Source organism: Schistocerca piceifrons, chromosome 3, assembly GCF_021461385.2.
Source record: "Schistocerca piceifrons isolate TAMUIC-IGC-003096 chromosome 3, iqSchPice1.1, whole genome shotgun sequence".
NCBI lineage: Eukaryota > Metazoa > Arthropoda > Insecta > Orthoptera > Acrididae > Schistocerca > Schistocerca piceifrons.
Window position 1 is genome coordinate 213,362,207 of NC_060140.1, and position 20,525 is coordinate 213,382,731.

At 40.4% G+C, this 20,525-nt stretch overlaps 1 protein-coding gene across 1 annotated transcript in view; it reads right to left on the bottom strand.

Moving 5' to 3' along the window:
• Nucleotides 1–20,525, bottom strand: part of LOC124789567 (endothelin-converting enzyme homolog) — a 600,524-nt gene that overhangs the window by 30,692 nt on the left and 549,307 nt on the right. The window contains exons 13-14 of the mRNA XM_047256970.1: nucleotides 5,006–5,273; nucleotides 2,120–2,215 (exon numbers count right to left, since the gene is read on the bottom strand). Coding sequence (XP_047112926.1) covers nucleotides 2,120–2,215; nucleotides 5,006–5,273 — 364 coding nt within the window. The remainder of the gene's footprint in view (nucleotides 1–2,119; nucleotides 2,216–5,005; nucleotides 5,274–20,525) is intronic.

Here is a 20,525-nt window from a genome sequence, read left to right on the forward strand (position 1 = left end):
AATCTGGCGAAGGCGGGCACGGAGCCGTTTAAAGGCTATGAGGTGCTCCAGGGAAGGGTGCCGCTTATGCTGCTGTAGAGCTCGATGACGTTCCTTATTTGCTTCAGTGATTTCTGGTGACTACCAAGGGACTGCCTTACGCCTCGGGCACTCTGAAACGCGATGGATCGCATTTTCTGCTGCAGAAACAACTGTTGTAGTCACCTGCTCAACTATCACATCGATGTTACCGTGTGAGGATGAGTGTGAAGCCCTACGACCAGCTGCTTTTGGGCTCTTCAGCCACTGGTGGGTGTCATTTTTCCCACCAGCAGAAACCTGGGAAGGGAGTGGCCCAAGGGACCCCTTCCTAGCGAGGGGAGCAAAAGAAGTCTTATGCTTCTCTGGCTTAGAAGTGGGGACGGACGTTCCCAATGGTTGGGGTGGGGGTGGGGGGTGTTGCTCCCAAATTATGTGGTGCAGGAGCAACAGGGACGGAAATGCCACCCCACCTTCAGGGGGCGGGTGTAGTCTTCTGGCTCTGAGAGGTGACTGGGGTTGGCGGAGCTGATGGTGCTAGAAGTGTTGTAGTGGTGGCATTAGACGATGTCATACGCACAAGATGCAGGCGTTCAAATTTTCTCTTAGCCTCAGTGTAGGTCAGTCGGTCTAGGGTCTTGTACTCCTCGATTTTCCTTTCTTTCTGGAGAATCCTGCAGTCTGGCAAGCAAGTTGAATGGTGCTCTCCACAGTTGACACAGATGGGAGGCGGGGCACATGGAGTATTGGGATGTGATGGGCATCTGCAATCTCGAGATGTGACACTGGAAGTACAGCGGGAAGACATACAGCTGAACTTCCAACACTTAAAGCGCCGCATCGGGGGAGGGATATAGGGCTTTACATCACAGCAGTAGACCATCACCTTGACCTTCTCGGGCAATGTATTACCCTCAAAGGCCAAGGTGAAGGCACCGGTGGCAACCTGATTATCCTTGGTGTACACGCAGGACGAAATGTACACCTCGTGCTCTAAATTGGTGCGCAGCTCGTCGTCAGGCTGCAAAAGCAGGTCCCTGTGAAATATGATACCCTGTACCATATTTAAGCTCTTATGGGGCATGAAGGTTACAGAAAATCCCCCACCTTGTCACAAGTGGATAATGCCCGTGACTGGGCAGAGGATGCTGTTTTGATCAAGACACCCAGATCTCATTTTGGACAAGCCCTCCACCTCCTCAAACTTGTCCTCTAAATGCTCAACAAGAAACTGAGGCTTCGTTGTCATGAAAGATTCCCCATCAGCTATCGAACATACAAGGTACCGGGCCAAATAAGATCCGCTGCCATCCTTAGCCTGATATTCCTCCCATGGTGTGGCCAGGGAGGGGAATGATTTGGAGTCATACTTCAGTGCACTGAATTGAGCTCGTGAATGCTTAGAGATGGCTGGTGTTTCACCAATAGCAAGAGATGATGGACTATGATTCATCGCGTGTCATCTGCCCTGATGCCACCCACTCCAACCAGGGGGCCTCCCCGCAGGTGCCACCCAGCCGCAGCAAAGGCCACCTGGCAGGATGACCATTGCTGAGAGTCCCGATGCCCCAGGGGATGGGCATCTACCCCTTGGCAAATGTGGAGAGTTAACAGTGTAGGCATCAGCAGAGAGATCCCTGTGTGGTCAGTGGGCTACAACCAACAGGGTACAAGGTGGCCCCACCACAACAGACTGGCTACCGTGCTGGATATCAGGTGCAAAGAAGTCCATGGTCATTGCCAATGCAAAATGCGACACTGCATAGTGCTTGGTGGAAAACACACACAGGAAGGTGTCCTTGCCCAAGAGATGGAGAATGGGCAGGACTGCAATGTGACGATGAAAAAGTGGGCTAAAGCTCTCAATGCACAATGGACACAATGCACCATGTAAGGCGCCCTTCCCCAACTGGCTTGTTCTTCGGAAAAATTTTGGAGAATGGAGGTCAAACCCTACAGGGGACCATCAAATAAGCCCAAAACATGTGAGACTCCCTTTAGTCACCTCTTAAGACAGGCAGGAATACCTCTGGCCTATTATAATCCCCAGACCCACAGGGGGAAAAACAGTTATGAATACAGAAAAAGTTGTTCTCCTTACCTGAGCATAGGACACAAAAAATAACTGTTCACTTTCATAATCCTCCAAAGCTGGCTGATGGATATGAGGATCCTTAGATGTAATTTCAGTTAAAGCCTGTAATTAAAAAAGTAAACAAAGATTACACACTAAAAGGGCACAATTTCATAACTGAATGGATGTCAAACATTATTTCACTTAATGTTTTAGCCATTATATTACAATAGATCAGTCACATAATTTCACAAACATATCTTTGAAGTACTTCTCAAAAAAAAATTCCGACAAATGTATAAATGGTAATTAGAAAGAAACTGCATAGACTTATGACTACAATGGGCCCTGCACAATATATATAGAGATAGCACGAATGAACCACTTTGCAATTTTACTTTTGAAATACTAATAGGATATGATACCTGATTAATAAATGCTGCTGTTTTCAATAAACCAGAACTGAAGCTTTACAAGATTCACTTATTTACCAGACCAGTAATATTTTGCTTTTCTGTCATTTTTACTGGCTTTCATGGATCATATGGACAACTGTGCACGGGAACTGCTTTCATCCATGAGGTAAAACTGTATTCAACCTGAAGGTTGGTTTAAGCAGTACAATGCTTTGGTAGGAATTACTATGATGTGAAGTTGTGCTTGAATGTAGGTGTTTGTAATAAAAGTTCATAACTGAAATATTGACATTATGCATACAGGGTGTTCAGAAATTCCCATTACAAACTTCTTGGACTTGCAAAGGGGACTGAATAAACAATATTTTGAACTGGAACCCATGTTCAAAAATGTACCATTTCTGTGATATAGCTGTCTGAAAACATGTTTACTCGGTACGTATGCAACAAGGTAGTTATAGTGGGGGGGGGGGGGGGCTGTGCTTATGTCGAATTGGCTGATGTCATTTGACATCTATCCTACCTCTCTGACCTGGTTCAAGCTCCACTGACATGTGAGTGTTAGGGTAATGTGGTTGAGTTCATATTTGCAGACTACACCGACATGATCCTTCTGTATGGCGAAGCTCATGATAAAGCTCATGATAAAGGAAGAGCTGCTTGCAGCCTACATCAAGATTGTTATCCACAACATCTGACTCCATCAAACACCCTTTTTGCCAAAATTACACAACAGCTTCAAGAATTTTTTTGGTTTTTAATGAGTGGAACTGAAGAACAAGTCATGTACCAAGTCACATGTAATAAATTATCCATAAAAGTGGTTGTGTTACCAACATATTTTCAAATGGCTGTAGCACAGAAACGGTATGTTTCTGGAAATGGGTTCCAATTCAAAATATTATCTACGTAATCCAGTTTGCAAGTCCTATAAGTCCTATAAGTTTATAATGGGAATTTATGTACTCCCTGTATACCTCAGCAAGGTAATTTATCTTCAAATCATAGGCCAATATTAAACTGAAAGTCTTTTTTAACATTAAATATGTAAACAGTGTTATTTAATAGTGGTCTAATATTGACAAAAAGTAGGTGGAGTACAAAGAGTTGCTAACTTGAAATTACTTCAAACATTGTCAAAAGGAAAAATTACTGCTGGTATTTTACAGCGACAGAAATAGTCTTAGGTCCAGACGTAAATGTTTTAATATTATTGCTTTAGAGTGACAGTAGTCAACATGGTCCCACTGGTGGGCATTCCAATTTTCAAGACTGACAGTAGGTGGCAGGGATTTTAAAAACATTTTCATCAGATTTTCATATAATTTTGCCATTAAGTATTTGTTAATTAATTTTTATTATATACTTTCATTTGCAGTAAATCTGCTTTATAAATTTTATAAAATACAGTTACTTCCCTGTTGTATAAATCACCACACTGTGGAACCAGTGGGTGGTTAGAAAATTTTGCTACTATCAGAGATACAAAAATTGGGCGGTAGGTAAAAAAACTTTACCTTTGTTTTATAGGATGGTAAAGCAGTCAAACAATTCATTACTCGGGGGAGAAAAAATTGAATTAATGTCTTAGTGCCCATATTCACCTGATATATTATCTAACTACTTTTTATTGTTCTCTTATGTCAAATAAAGAATTCACAAACAGCAATTTTCATCACCTCAAGAAACTGCTGAATTCTTGCAAAACCATGTTGTGGTACCAACATCAAAGTAGAAAAAAATGTTTTCAGAAGCATTTCAACACATCTGAAAGTCTCTATATTTTAATGACTGGTATTATGAGAAAGAGTAAAAATACTCTGAGAAACAATAAAACAATTTTTTTCAAAAGGAAAAAAAAAACCACACACACACACACACACACACACACACACACGGCTTCAGGAATTCCCTAGACCCATAAAAAGGTTATATGATGGATTTTTATGAAAAATATAATCTAAAGAATAGCAAGACACTATCTGCATAATCTTTAAAAAATATTTTGAGCAAAACTTAACAGCATAGTTACATTATTTTTTTAAAAAATCTTTAAATGTGTACGTTTATAGACAGCTTGATTTCTATATGTAACAAGAAAAGTTTACAGAGAAAAGGAGAAGAAGGAAAAAGGAATGTGTGATCTATAGAAAAACTGTAGGTGCAATTTTAATAACCATCAGGAAGGGAGCCAAAGAATTATCCAGAATCCGTAAGTTACAATTTCTGTTCTTGCAGATGAATAAAAGCTGAAGATACTTTTTCCAAGTTCTTGGAAAGGTATACGAACTTACTTCATGCTTGTAGTACAGGAAATACCTGTTCAGTACAGTAATCTTTTTACAATGTGACATTACAATTTATGAGGCATTCTCTTTTATTAAAATTTTCACATACACTACAAGAAATAGCATTAATGCTGCACAGTACAATTACCAAAAATGCTCAGCTCACTTTTCAATGAATGACAGTTAGATCACATAATAAAAATACATACTTTGAAAGCACTTCTCACAGCAGAAACTTCAATGGTTGTTGTCAGGGCAGTTCTATTGGCAAGCATATCATCAGCACCTGCAACTTGTGCAGAAACTTTCATCACACAGGCAACCGGATCGGCCACTGCCTGCACAAGTTGATCCACTTCAGGACTGTATGGCAGCAACAGAGACCCTCCAGCTGTGTGGAGAGCTCCCCAGGGAGAGATGACACCCCACACTATTCCACGAGATATCTGCACTCCCAGTCGGCCATAGAGAACAGACCTGCAATACACAAAGAGGTAATAATGGAACATATTGTGATACATATCGTTATACTCTGAAACAGTGGATCAAATTTGTCTCCATGTAATGGGTAAATTCCACATATTCAAACAGGTAAGTTATTCAGATGATTGTGAAGAATATATTTTGGGATGGGGAGGGGGTGGGAGTGCACATTCCACAACAATGAAGTCTTGAGGAATCACTATGATGAGCTAAAAGTTATTAAAATTGGCAAAAAATTTAAGAATGTATTTTAAGACAGTCATGTTCAAAAACATTAGGTAAAAAAAGTAAAGATATTTAAAACAACAAAAATGAGGGGCCCAGGAATTACTGTACGCGATATAAACTTTTTATTGTCAATCTTGCAACAAAATCAGCCACTTCCAAGTAATATCCTCAAATAGTGACACAAACATTTTTTCCTGTAGTGACACGATTCCCGGAGTGAATTATTTCAGGTAGGCTTTAGTCCTCTAACCAACTTCACATAGATCTCATCTGTGCTTTGAAAACTACGTCCATTAAATACAATTCTGAATTTGAGGCACAGGACAAGTCAACTGCAAAAACTTAAGAGAACAGGCTCTATAGTTGTGGAATGCTTTGCTGTGTCACTGTGTATCAGAAGCAATGCATTAACTGCTACACTGTCATGATGCGACACTCTTTCTACCCACAGGCTCTCATAAATTCATTAACATAGTTCTTTGATCCCATATGGCCACACAATATCCACTTTTAATACACTATGGTATTCCAATTTAAGACCACAACAAATGGCACCATAGCATTGGATTGACACTTACATCTTTTTTTTGTGTAAGGAAACACTTTCCCAGCCCATTGTGACAACTTCACCTTTATTTTCATGTGGTAGCTGTAGACCTATGTCTCATCTCCTGTCACTTTCTTCTTCAGGAAGATATCATCAGCATTTGCACTTTCAAGTTTCTCTTGACTAACAGTGAAGTTATTCTCTGGTCATTTGTTCTTCACCAACAGATGCATGAAGTTTACAACAACATGGTTTGTGTGATGCTTGTCCTTTAAAATTGCATGGCATTATTCTAAACTGGTGTCTCCTTTATTAGCAACCTCTTGGACCACTGACTGATAATTTCTATGGATCATCATACAAACATTCTACTTATGATAACTATGTTCCACCTTCATCAACATGATTAACCACTTTTAGTAACACACATGCGTCATTAAGTCCTCTCTGTATGCTTGTTTGAGCAGTTCAGTTGTTACCATTAAGTATTTCCCTAGTTTCCAGCACATTTTTATATGGATACTTTCATCTTCCCATTCCTTCATCATCTTACCACACACTTCACATGTTTGTTTCCTACAATGGGTACGAAAACAAGTTAACACATAAAAATATCACAAACAACAATAAGTTGTCAGAACTTGTTGCTAGGAATGCCCAGCATTCAGCACTAAACTAACTGTAGTGGATGGTGTATTGTATCAAATGATCCCCCTCACTTCTCCCCGTCAAACGTGTGTAGCCAACTAATCTCTACACTGAGATCCTCCTTGAGAAAAAAAGCTCAGACAATATGCGAGGGTTGCCCAGAAAGTAATGCACTGCATCTTTTTCCTTCAAGAGTTCTTTACTGAATATAATGAGAATAACACACACAAAAGAATGGTGTTTTACCTACACACCCCATTTTTCCATATAATCTCCATCCCGCTCTATAGCCTCCCTACAGGGCAAAATAAGGGCTTGTATGCCCTGTCAGTACTAATCCTTGTCGTGGTGATGGAGCCAGTGCTTCACTGTGTGAATCACCTCCTCATCATCCTCAAAATGTCTTCCATGAATGGCATCCTTTACTGGCCCAAAAAAGTGGAAACCCAAGGGGGCTAGGTCACGTATGACAGCTGTGGATGGTCTCCCTGACTGCTGTAGATTGTGGAGCTCCAACGAACTGCCTTCTGATAATCTTACCCTCTGTGCCCAGCGACTAACTGTACTTCTGTCAACAGCAGGTGCTCCATAGAATTTGCACAAGTTTCTTTCTCTGCAGTCAGAAATTCAATGATGGCACTTTGTCTGTAATGTACGTCACCTGTAGGTGCCATTTTGACACTGTCCTGCAGCTATGCTATCTGTCTGAAGTGATGGACACTTGGTGTGCTCACTCGGGAGACTTCAAATAATATATACATAATGTTTTGCTTTTGTAACACTGTTTTCGGCTGAGAAAAACAAATGTGTAGCATTACTTTCTGGGTAACCCTTGTACAACAGTTTAAAAAACATGTCATGCTCATTACAGTTAGCTAAATTTGAGGACAGGTTCCCCTTTAAATTTTCAGTAAGGTTTACTGAAATATGTACACAACAAGCAGCACTAGCTAGCAAGTCTCCTGGCTGAAGTAAAAAAGTCACACATAAAAGGATAATTCTCTGTATGGGACATCTAAATAGAAGCTTTCAACTACAATGATCTGTTGTCCTTCATTTCCAGCCACTCTTTCTCCTGCAGACGCATATTTCTTTGGAGTTGCCTTCAAAGCAATGGCACTTTGTTCAGCTTACATGCTTGCTTATTTTCTCAGATTCCTATATAAAAATGGTACCCAGCATAATAACCTGTCTGTCCCTACTTTGGAGCTTTCATGGATGTTTTGAAGCAATTTGCCTTCAGCACAGCATGCAGCTGTGCACTAAATACTATGGAAGCAGATACAGAAGATATACAGAATGGTCAGAAAAGTCTGAAACACATATAGGGACGTTGCAGGGCAGGTTGTACTAAGACATAAATATTAAGAAAAAAATTCGATACACTAGGCTGTTTCTGAGTTATTTAGCATTGAAGTCAGCCAATCGGGTTGGCGCGTGCACAAATTCAAGTTTCAGCTAACCAAACAAAGCACTCATTGGGCAACACTGACCCTGGCAGGCCGCATGAATGGGAGCACATGATGCTCCAATTAGTTAATTTCAATGATAAATGACTCATAAACGGTGCATAGCATCGAATTTTTTTCTTAACATTTGTTTCATTACAACTTTTCCTGCAACATTCCTATGAGTGTTTCAGACATTTTATGATTACCCTGTATTATACATACTCTGAAGTCAGTGATGTGCTAATATTAGCCTGGATTCTCATTAATTTGGCTTTTGGTTGATTGGATTCATGTTGTGAATTCTTTGCACTGCCATGTCCTCGTACCTCCAAGTTTGCCCCTGACTGTTCTTTCAGACTGTCTTCTCACCGGTTAGGTCAACACTTGGTGTTCATCACAGACGATCACTGAGACTGTAAATCAGAGTGGCCACTTCAAGACCCTGAAAAAGTAGAACTTTCAGAGCTGCATGCACTACTACGGTCAGAAAACACAGTGGCATTTGCCCATTTACAGTTCAATCAATGACATAAGCACGTCGGGCAGTTGTATGCAACAAGGATAGCTAACATATTGGGGTTAATGTGTAGATGTTATATTGTGTGTTAACAATGTAGCATGTCCTACGCAGACTATCTAATTTTCATTGTACTGGTGCAGCTAGTGCCAGATAGGGCACTATAGATCAAAACATTAGCAAATTCAAATCTGATGTTAGAAGAGGTAGGACCAATTGCAGAATCTGAGGTGTTGACTGCTGCAGTGCAATATGTGTTCTCAGATTATTGCCATGTGGCAAAACTTGACAATTCGCAACAGCAGGAGAGGTCTCCAACGGCAGCAATTCAGGCTTTAGTGACCATGCTGTCGAGTCAGTTGGTCAAGCATGTTAGCAGTGGGGTTCTCCTGTGTCCCAGCACCAGTTGGCTACAATTGTGGGGGACTTCTCTTGATCCCTGCAGTGTGAGTCATCTGCTGAGTTCATGGCAAGCTGTCTTGCCCAGATTGCTGGTCGTTACATGAGAGGAGACACTGTCCCTATTTCTTTCCAACTTGTCATGCCTGCTATATGCCAGAATATTTAGCAGCTGTATGCAGAAAATGACTGTGAGCAGTTCCATGGAACAAAGTTCCCATACACACAATCAAGCCTGCAAGAATGTCTGCAGGTCTTCAGCCACTTCATATCATAGTGGACTCAGAGATCACTGGGTGTTGCACTAAGTTTCAGTTAGACACAGTGGCCTCAGCTGGGCAAATCAACGTAGTTACTGACAGCACTCTCAGCACACCAAGTAGTATCTCATAGTGGGCGTGGATTCTCTTGTGGAGACAACTGTTAAGTCACAGCCAAACACAGAAAAGTGGACACCAGGTCACATTTATGGTTGTTGATTCACATTTGGCAGAAAATATTTTCAGCCTTGATGCTTTCATTCTTTTTGGATTTGAAGCAGTTCATAAAGTTAACCTCACCTCTTAGGTAGACCATTTCAGAACTTGGAGGCATTGCCGCAGTCGTTTGATCAACTATTTGAAAGAGCCTGGGCCCACATAACATTGAAACCATCAGCAGTTCCTAAGTTTTATCGAGTCTGCACCGTGCCATTTACTATGCGGGATATAGTGAAGGTGGAATTTGACAGACGGCAGAAGCTTGGAGTGGTGTCACAGGTTTCATCAAGCCAGTGGGCTATGGCCATGGTTGTGATATGGGAACTTTGTGACATTTTTCACACACACAAGCAATGAACAGAGTGAAATAGATGTTCAGCCCATGCCCCATGAGAGGAGTTGCTGGCTAAGTTGGCCAGTGGACAGTATTTTTCCAAAATTTGTCCTCAATGAGTCATACTTGCAGTTGCTGTTGGACACTGAGTCTTAGCAGATTTTAGTATTAAATACGTTTTGGGATGTACCAGTTTAACCGTTTGCCATTTCGGATTGATTCAGCTCCAGGAATATTTCAGTGTTTTCTTGAACACATCAAAAAAATTCTGTGCTGTGTCAACTATTTGGACAACATTTCGGTTAATTGCAACATGAGAGAACAGCATTTGCAAAATTTTCAGGCCGTTTTTCAGTGAGGTTTAGACAATGTAGCTTTTTTGCTTCTAGATTGCAGTGGTTTGGGCATGAGTTAAATAAGGACAGTATCATACAAATAGCAGAGTGTATTGCAGCAACAGAAGATTTGCTAGTTCCTTAGAATATTAAGGAGTTACATTCCTTTTAGGGAAAGTAAATTACTGCAAGAAATTCATTCTTCAGGCTGTTCACCTTCGTCATCCTTTAAATCAGTTTTTCAAGAAAGGAGAGAAGTTAGTGTGGTTGGAGGCAAATGAGTTAGCACTCCAGCAATTGAAAAAACACTTTTGCTCCGTGTTTGGCTGCTTTCACTCACCTAAATAAGCCATTGAATCTGACCATCAAAGCTTCTCAATGCACCTTTGGTGCTGTGTTCTCATACAGAAATTCTGATGGTTTGGAGTAGCTTACTGCATTTGCCTCCTAGCCCTTGCCAGTATCACACAGAAATTGCCCTCAGATTGAGAAGGAGGCACTCACAATAATATATATTGAGTAAAATAGTTCCACATTTTCTTGTATGGAACAAAGTTCCATTGTCTTACACAGTGTAAGTCATTCATCTCACTGTTTGGACCCTGGCCCAAGCTCCCGAACAGAATGGCACAGCATTTACAGCAGTTGTCCTTATTTCTGAGTACTTATTCCTTTGAAATTCACTACAGGTCACCTCAGAGCATGCAAAGGCAGACACCTTGCCTTTCCTGACAAGACTTCACAGTGCGGAAAGTTATGCCAGCTCAAAGCAAGAATCCATTCTCACGCAGAGTAATTCAGGCGATCCAGCCAGGATGATCAGGATATTTTGCTGCATGGTCAGACTCAGCGCACCAGATGTACGAGGGCATTTCAAAAAGTAAAGATACAATGGTTCGCAGTCCTTAAATAGAACATTTATTTAGAAAACGTCAGTTACATCTTATTAACTGGATTATTTGTTATTTTTCGACATAGTCACCCCCATTATCCAAACATTTGTTAAGTCGGTGCACAAGCTTTTGTATTCCACAGTCATAGAGGGTTGCCGCCTGTTGTCGGAACCACATTTCAACTTCATCTTTGATCTCTTCATCATCGTGGAATGATTTTCCACCAAGATGTGACTTCCGGTAACTGAAGACATGGAAGTTGGTGGGTGCAAGGTCCGGGCTGTATGGCGGACGGTCCAATACATCCCATTTGAATTGTTTGAGTAGTGCTTTGGTTATGATCGCTATGTGATGCCGAGCATTGTCATGAAGCAAGCAGACTCCACTTGTCAGCATTCCCCTGCATTTGTTTTGAATTGCCCTTCGAAGATGTTTCAAAGTCTGGCAATATGCAGCAGCATTAATTGTCGTTCCAGGAGGCATAAATTCCAACAGAAGAATGCCTTGTCTGTCCCAAAAAACAGTAGCCATGATTTTCTTCACTGAAATCGACATTTTGCATTTCTTGGCTTTTGGTGAATTCGAATGGCGCCATTGCATTTATTGTTGCCTGGATTCATGTCTCACGTCTCATCACCTGTCACAATGTGATCAAGGAACTCATCACCTGCTTCAGCATAGTGTGTGAGGAAGTCGAGTGCAACGCCCATCCTTTTCTTTGTGTGTTCTTCCGTTAACAGTTTTGGAACCCAGCCCATACACAATTTCCTGTACCCTAACTTGACAGTCACAACGTTATAAACAGTTGTCATTGACACGTCCGGTATGATCTGATGCAATTCTTTCAATGTGAGACATCTATTTGCACGAATTGCTTCCTCTGTTCTCCGAAGAAGGGCATCAAAGATCACAGATGGCCAACCTGTTCTTTGTTCATCATGAACATCGGTCCTACCTTCAGAGAAATGATGACACCATTTCGTTACATTTTGTCAATTTATAATGTTCCCATAAACAGAAACAATTTCTTTGTGAATATCCGCTGGTCGCTGACCTTTTGCATGATGAAAACATATGATGGAGCGCACTTCGCATTTGGCGGGATTCTGAATTGGCACAGCCATTTTAAACACGACCTACTCCAACCAGAAGCAACATTCAACTGCCGAACGACTGCAAGGAGAAAGCTAACGATTCAAGGTTAACACCAGCGTTGCCAACTTGCTCGCCAAAACTCTTCTGTTCCTCTGGCGTACAGTGTATCTTTACTTTCCGAAACACCCTTGATTTAAAACTTTGTAATAGGCTCAGCATTGCAGAAGATCAGAACTGCACAGTTGTTAGCCCAATGTTGTCACAACAATGTATTCTGCAGATGATGTATGTGTTCCAGTGGGGGGTGTCAGGCATGAAACCACAGGCACAGTGACATGTCCATAGGCCATCAACTGATTCCACCATCGAGCACACAGAGCTAGCCTTTTCAACATGTGCACACACCCAGGTGGCCCAACCACAAAAATTTTCTCCATGACCTGTACCCGAGTATGCATGAGACTGGATGCATGGGGACTTCAACGGTTCCTTCATGGGGACCATGTGGCTGTTGATGATACATGCCTTGTCTGACTTCCTGTGTTGCTGATTCGTCCTCCAGGTTGTCACACACCACAGTTTGGGGTGTTCCCACTATTTATGCTATTGAGGGCATGCTGCACATCCTGGTCTTACACTATAGTTGCCAGTTCACATCAGAGGATTTTGAGTGTTCTGCTGTCAAAATGAAATTTAGCACCTGACGTCACACCATGCTGTTAGGCATCAAACACAAAGGTTCTGCGGCTGGCAGACACACCATTGGGCATCAAACATAGAGGTCATGTGGTTGGTCAGGATATCACAACTATAGAAAGCAGTCCCAGTGGTACCTAGAGAGGATTCCCTTTCCAGTTGTTTGGCATCTTATCAAGCAACTTATATCAATTGGTGAAGTCTGGTTGAGGTACTGCACAGGTCTCTGCCATGCAGTACCTTCAACATTTTACACCTGGTACCACACACCACTGGCCTGCAGGCTGTGCCATGGTATCACCAAGGTTCTGCCATCTGGGTGCACATGTTCAGGCAGACACCAGGATGTATGCAAGGCATCATGGAGGGACATACGAAGCACAACTTTATATAGCTGTTTTACATCAGCAGCTTCCAACATGCCGTGTGAACCAGCTGCACACACCACGGATTAGGCACACAGGAACCCTTAGCACAGACAGAAGAAACCAAATAAGGTATGGGCAACCTTGAAGAGAAAGGGAGTTGGAAAGCAAACACTTGAAGTCATCCAGGCAATGTACGAAAAAAGCTCTAGTTGTGTGCAGATACCAGTTTGAAGAACTGAATGATTTAAGAATGTTATGGGACTAAAACAATGAAGTCTGATATCACCACTACTATTTATAATGGTGGTGGATGAAATAGTAAAAGAGACGAAAGAAGCCCATAGAGGAAGGGGGACGAAGCTGTTACTATTTGCTGATAATATTGTGGTGTGGGGAAAAAGGAGTAAGGAGATACAAAAACAGACAAACATTCTAAATGATAAGGTCGAAAAATATGGAATGAAATTTAGTATGGAGAAAAGCAAGACCATGGTGGTAACCAGAGCAGATAGAGAGGGCAAAAGACAAATTCATATTAAGGGATGAGATATTGAAATAGTGACAACTTTAAATATTTGGGAAGTGTATTAATTGGGAATGCTCATTTGGAGACAGAAACTGGCAAAATAATACAACAGAGTAGTACATTTTACCGGTGTGTGTGGAGCTTGGTGTGGGGAAGGGAAGTGCCAACGAGGTGCAAGATGGTGTTACACAAGACATACTTCACACCCATACTAATTTACAGTACAGAGGCTTGGACTATGACTAGAAGAGAGGAGAGTAGGATACAATCCAGTGAAATGAAACTTCTGAGAACTATGCTAGGGAAGACGAGGAGTGAAAAATGAAGATGGTAGGAAGGAAATTGGAGTGGAGAAGTTGACTGAGAAAATTGAAAAGAATAGATTAAAATGGTCTGGGCATGTGAAGAGGTTGGGAGAGGGAAGAATACCAAGAAGAATGTCGGAGTTCAAGACTGAGAGCAAGAGGCCAAGAGGAAGACTGATAACAAGATGGATTGATACAATAAAGATGAGTTTAAGGAGGAGAAATCTGCTATGGAACCAAATTGTGGCAGGAGAATGGTGGAAAGACAGAGTTAAGTGACAAAGTACAATTGATAGCCCAACCCGACCAGATGTTGGATAGAGGGGAAATGAAGATGATGATGATCATGAGGAATCATCGGCTTTAGGATAGACCAGGGACAGGACTGATTCTAATTTTCCAAGTGGCCAATCTAATTCCCTAATGCTGCACCTTATCCATTACTTTTAAGTGCATTGGTCTAACAAGTCCATAAACAATAATGGACTGCAAATAGGTATAGTAAACTAGAGCATCATATAAACTAGAGCAAAATAATTTAATGTTCTCTTTATCAAACTCAGTTCAGGCACATCTAAATGCTTGACACATATAATTAAAAATAATAAATATTGCCATTAGCTGTACAGCATGCCTTGTGGAGCAGCAGTTTGCATCGCAGGCGAGTGTGCTGTAGATAGCTGGATGAAATTTGTTATGCAGTATTTATCATTTGTCGAAGGTTTTTGATATAGCTTATATTTGTAACTTACAGAATATTTGATGTTTGCATAAATACCAGCATCCTGGTATATTTGATGTGTGATTAAATAGTTTCACTCTCTGTTCAGGAGTTTAGGTCTTTTGTGGCTATATTTAGTGTTCATAATATATATGTGCTCTGAGTGGTAAATGCCATACTTAACAGAGAAACCTACATTCAGATTTGGAATTGATTGTGGTTTTGGCATGACATTGTGCATTGGAGAGGCCAGGAACTTCAAAACATCTATATCACCATTGTCCCATTTTGGCAATGTAACAGCCATTGCCTACATGGAAAGGAACTGGAATAAAGCAGTACATTGATCCTAAGATCTATATATTCATGACAGGGATGGATTTGAAAACAGCATGAGGTCAGTTGCACATTAGGCATCCATCAGCGTTTTCAAGAGTCACTGGTCAGGATGCTACGGAATGGCTAAAATGGTTAAACTGAGTTGCCAAATATAACAGGTGAGATGACACGATGTGTTTGGCAAATGTGTACTTTTACTTGGATGGCACAGCCGAGCAATGATCGAAGAACAACGAAGAGAAGCTCAATAGCTGGGAAAAATTCCAGGCCAAACTGAAGAAAACACTTGGTGACACTCCACATCAAATCTGTGTAGCAGTACAGTGCCCATTGTCACTGGGAAATGACACAGTTGTAAATACAGAATGTTTTGGCTCTATGCCAAACTGTGAATCTGAATTTCTACATCAATCTGGCTTCTCTGCAGATCACACTTACATGCCTGGCAGAAGCTGAAAAAATTTATCACTTGAAAGGAATCAAAGAAGACATGTACCAAGCCAAGGTATGTGTGTAAGGACAAGCAAACCAATCCCACAAGGGCAGCTTAGTGCTATCACGAAATAATCATAATCTGTTACCACAGAAGACAACACAGTGAAGGAAGTAACTATCAAACCATCAACAGGATCTTGCCTGACCAAGGAACAATATCTGCGAGTGATAACCATTCTCTGTATCAGTTTTCAGATGCTTAGAAATCCAGAGTGCAGAAATACAGACCAAGTGGCCATGGCACACCACCATATCAACACTAGTGGTAATCCATCTATTAGCCGGCACTCATATAGAATATTGCCGGCTGAATGACAGATAATCTGGGAGGGAGTGCAGAATATGTAGCAAGATGACATCACTGAACCTTTAGAGTACTTGGTCCTCTCCTTCAGTCCTTGTGCACAATAACAACAGTGTTGTTTGTGCGACACCTATTGTAGACTGACCAAAATCATATGGAAAAGATGTCAGTCCATTGCAGTGCACTGATGACACCCTAGACTGCTGTAAGGAGCAAAGTAATTCTCAACTATGGACATGCACACAGACTACAGGGAAAAAAAGTGCGTTGATAACTCCTGATAGTCTCTATGAGTTAAAATTTATGCAATTTGGACTGTGTAACTCTTCAGCCATCTTCAAACATCTGATGGACAGAGAGCTTCAAAACATTAAATGAACAAAGAGTCTTTACTATCTGAATGAGATTGCTGTTTTTTCAAAGACATTCGAAGAACATCTAAGCCACTTCACAACCGAGTTCAAGTGTGTTAACACTGCAGGCCTACGTCTGAATCATAAAAAGTGGCTCTTCATAAAAAAGAAATAAGAATCTCAGGGTATCTATTGGATGGCAATGAAGTCTGTCACATTCCAGAGAAAATAACAGAAGTAACTGTTTTTCTGACCATCATGTGAGGACTTCTGTACCAAGGCACATCCCTTGCAAGAACTAGTGCAGGAAGACGCAAAATTTTCCTGGAACAAGGTGCAAGAAAGATCTTTCCTTGTCCTTAAGGAGACACTAATGACTTCTCCTTGTAAACTGAGAATTCCCTAATGCATATTCAGAGAGATGCTGAAAACTTAATAGCTTATGCCTCAAAAGTACTCTCTAAGTTTGAGATGAACTACTGTATAACTGACAAAAAGTGCTTTGCAGTTGTTTGGGTTCTCAACACATTCCAACCACTGTGATGGATCACTATTCTCAGTGCTGACTGACTAGCCTGAAGGATCCGTCAGGTTGATTGACAAGATGGACCCGAGGCTTTACGAGTACGATGTCACAGTGGTAAACAAAAACCAGACGCAAACACAAGGACATCGACTGCCTTTCAAAGAATTCTTGAATGAGGATTCTATAAATGAAATCTCTGTTATCCCTGCAATAAATGACATTGGTACTGAGGAGAGGGAAGATCCAGCACTACTGGAAACCACAGGAGCATTGAAGGAGAAGGAAACAACCAAAGGAGAATTCAAATTAATAGATGAAGCACTGTATATGAGGAACTATGATTCAATGAGGCACTAGTGATTGCTCATCATCCAAGCTCAATTATGGCCAGCTCTCATGAAGTATTTCCATAACACTCCAATTTCTGGTCACTTGGAATTCCTGAGGACACTTAACAGAATCAGATGCAGGAATCCCTGACCAGGCCTCTACCTATCCATTAGACACTGCATGAGTCAATCCAAGGAATGCCCATGATGGAAGCACATGCCACAATTACCTCTGGAGCTTCTGGGACCAATCCCACCTGCAGCAGTTACATCGAACAAATTGGAATCTATCTTTGTGGGAGATTCACAAAGTCAACAAATGGGAATTGGTGGATAACAGTCTCCATTGACTATCTCACCTGCTATGATGTCACCAACACTATGCCAATTGGTGAAACTCTGGATATTGCAAAGTTCTTTGAAGGAGACATTGTTTTGAAGCACAGAGCACCATGTGTAATTTCATCGACACCTTCCAACTATCCATAGATGAACAGCCTCACAGAATGCTTTAATAAGACATTGGCAAATATGCTCTTGATGTACACTGATGTCAAAAAGAGGGATTGGGATACAATACTGCCCACTGTGATAATTGCACACAACATTTCGAAGCAAGACACTGCAGGATTCAAATCCAAGGTAGAGACTGATAAAGTATACACTACTAATGTTTCAACACATCACCAGGATTGAAGATGCAAGGCAACTGACTTGTCATACGAACCCTGGATGCCCAGGAGAAAGTAAGTTAGTTAGTTACATGGATCATTTTGCATGACAGAATGTAATGATGCGGAACGAGTAATTTTACATTCACACTGCAAATAATTTGTAAATACAGTTACAAGAAAAATGATGCCGATATGAATTAATAATTCCTACCCACCACCTTTTACACATTACAGTAATATGATATTCTTCTATGGAACAGAAGGAGTTGTCAAGGAAAACTTTCTCAGTTTGTCATCAGATTTTACTTTGCTTTCTGTTAAGACATTTTACATCACTGGGTAAGTAATCAAAAATTTTTGTTGCAGCATTATGCATCCCTTTTTGTGCTAAAGACAATCTTGTGGTAATGTAATAATGTCCTTTGTTGTTCCTTTTGAACTGTAGTGTATTACTTACAAAAAAAACTTCATGAGGGAATAAAAATACTGTAAGCAGTAGTCAGAATGCCCAGCTCCTTTAACAGATGTCTACAAGATGATTGTGGGTGAACACCACACATTATTCTTACAGCACGTTTTTGTGCAACGAAGACTTCTTTCCTTAAAGATGAGCTACACTATAACATTATTACATTTGACATTATTGAATGAAAATATGTAAAATATGTCAACTTACTGATTTCTCTATTCCCAAGATTTTACAATGATTCTAAATGCAAATGTGGCTGAATTAATGTTTTACGAGTTTCAAAATGTGTTTTCTCCATTTAAATCCTCATTAATACAGACGCCTAAGAATTTCAAAGTTTCCATCTTGTTTATTATTTCTTCACCATGTATTATGCTTACCATTGGTGTAGTACCTCTAGATATGCAGAGCTGAATCTGTTGTGTCTTTTTAAAATTGAGGGTGAGACCATTCGCAGAAAACCAGTCAGTGATACTTTTAATAACTTTGTTTACCATATCTTCTGTTTCTGTATGTATACTTGAATTGATTACAATACTAGTATTATCTGCAAAATGAATTAATTCTGCTTGTTGTATACTAGATGGAAGATCGTTTACATATATGAGGAACAGTAATGGACCTAAGATTGAACCTTGAGGAACACCAAACATGATTTCTCCCCAGTCAGAATTATGTCCCTGGACTACATTGCTTGAATTATGAAGCACAACTTTCTGCATGACATTAACCATTGGTTGGCTATACCATCAATCCCATACACATTAATTTATCTATGAGAATACTATGATTCACACAGTCAAGTGCCTTAGGGAGGTCACAGAAAATACCAACCGGTCCTATTTTATTATTTAATGCTTGTAAAATCCAGTGAGTGAATGTGTAAATGCCATTCCCACTAGAGCAATCCTTCTGAAACTCAAACTGTTATTAGCTAAGGATATTATCATTTCTAAGGTGAGATACTATTCTAGAATACATCATCCTCTCAAAAATTTTGGAAAATTATGTCGGCAGTAAAACAGGTGGTAGTTACTGAAACATCTGTCATATCGCCATTCTTCAAGAGGGGTTTAACAATGGTATATTTCAGTCTCTCTGGAAAAATGCCTTGAGTTAGTGATGCATTATGTATTTCAGATAACATTGGGCTTATTACATGAGAACAAATTTTTAGTACTCTATTGGAAACATCATAAAAATTGGATGAACTTTTATTTTTGACAGAATATATGATTTTCTTAATTTCACAAGCAGAAGTTGATGATACATTCATATGACTGAATTTTATGAAGACTGCATTTTCAACATACTGCTGTGACTCATCATTTATAGCCCTTCCATTCAGTTCAATAGTGATGTTGTCTTGTTTACTGCATTCCATGTGATTGTAAGCCTGTTGTCAGGAGTACTGATTTCTGACTTAATGTGCATGTTCTCTGACTTTTTTTAATAATGTTTTTTGGTAATTTTGAGTAGTTTTTGTAGTGTGCAACTACTGCAGGATCCCAACTTGTTCTCGTCTTTATCAATTAAGGCCCTGCCATCGTTATCCACCCATGTTGGAAAATTAATTACTGATACCAAATTTTAGGATCCAAATAAGGTTTCCAAATCAGTTTTCCTATCAGAATCCTTTTAAAAAATCTACACTGAAATCAACACAGACTATTAACTGCTTGCTGCTGTCCAACAAATAACACTGAACAGAATCAAGATTCCTCATAAATAGTTCAAAATTTCCAGTGGGGCTCTACATACGGTTACAATTAAAAGTGAAGTATTTTTCAGCACCAATTCACAAGCATACACTTCTATGTGCTGATCACTATAAAATCTACTTATCTCAATGTTTTTGAAGTTACGCTCTGTCTTAATGTATGTAACAACTTCTTCCCTTTTCCTATGTTATTTCTATGTATAATCTTTTATATGGATCTTATCTAACCTTGTGGTTAATTACACCTGTGCAGAAAGTGGGGCTATTGGAAAAGCCACCTTTGGGCCATATTGTATCCTTCTTTGCTTGTAGGTCATCCCATATGAAGTCAAGAACTAGGACAACTCATCAAAAAGACAAAAAGCGCACACACGTCACTCATTTCCTCTATATGAAGCCCTACTACAGTCCAGAGGTGCAGATCAATGACGGGTCCAAGGAAACTGAAGACCCATTCAACAACTGCAAAGCTTCAGCAGGGGGGGGGGGGGGGGC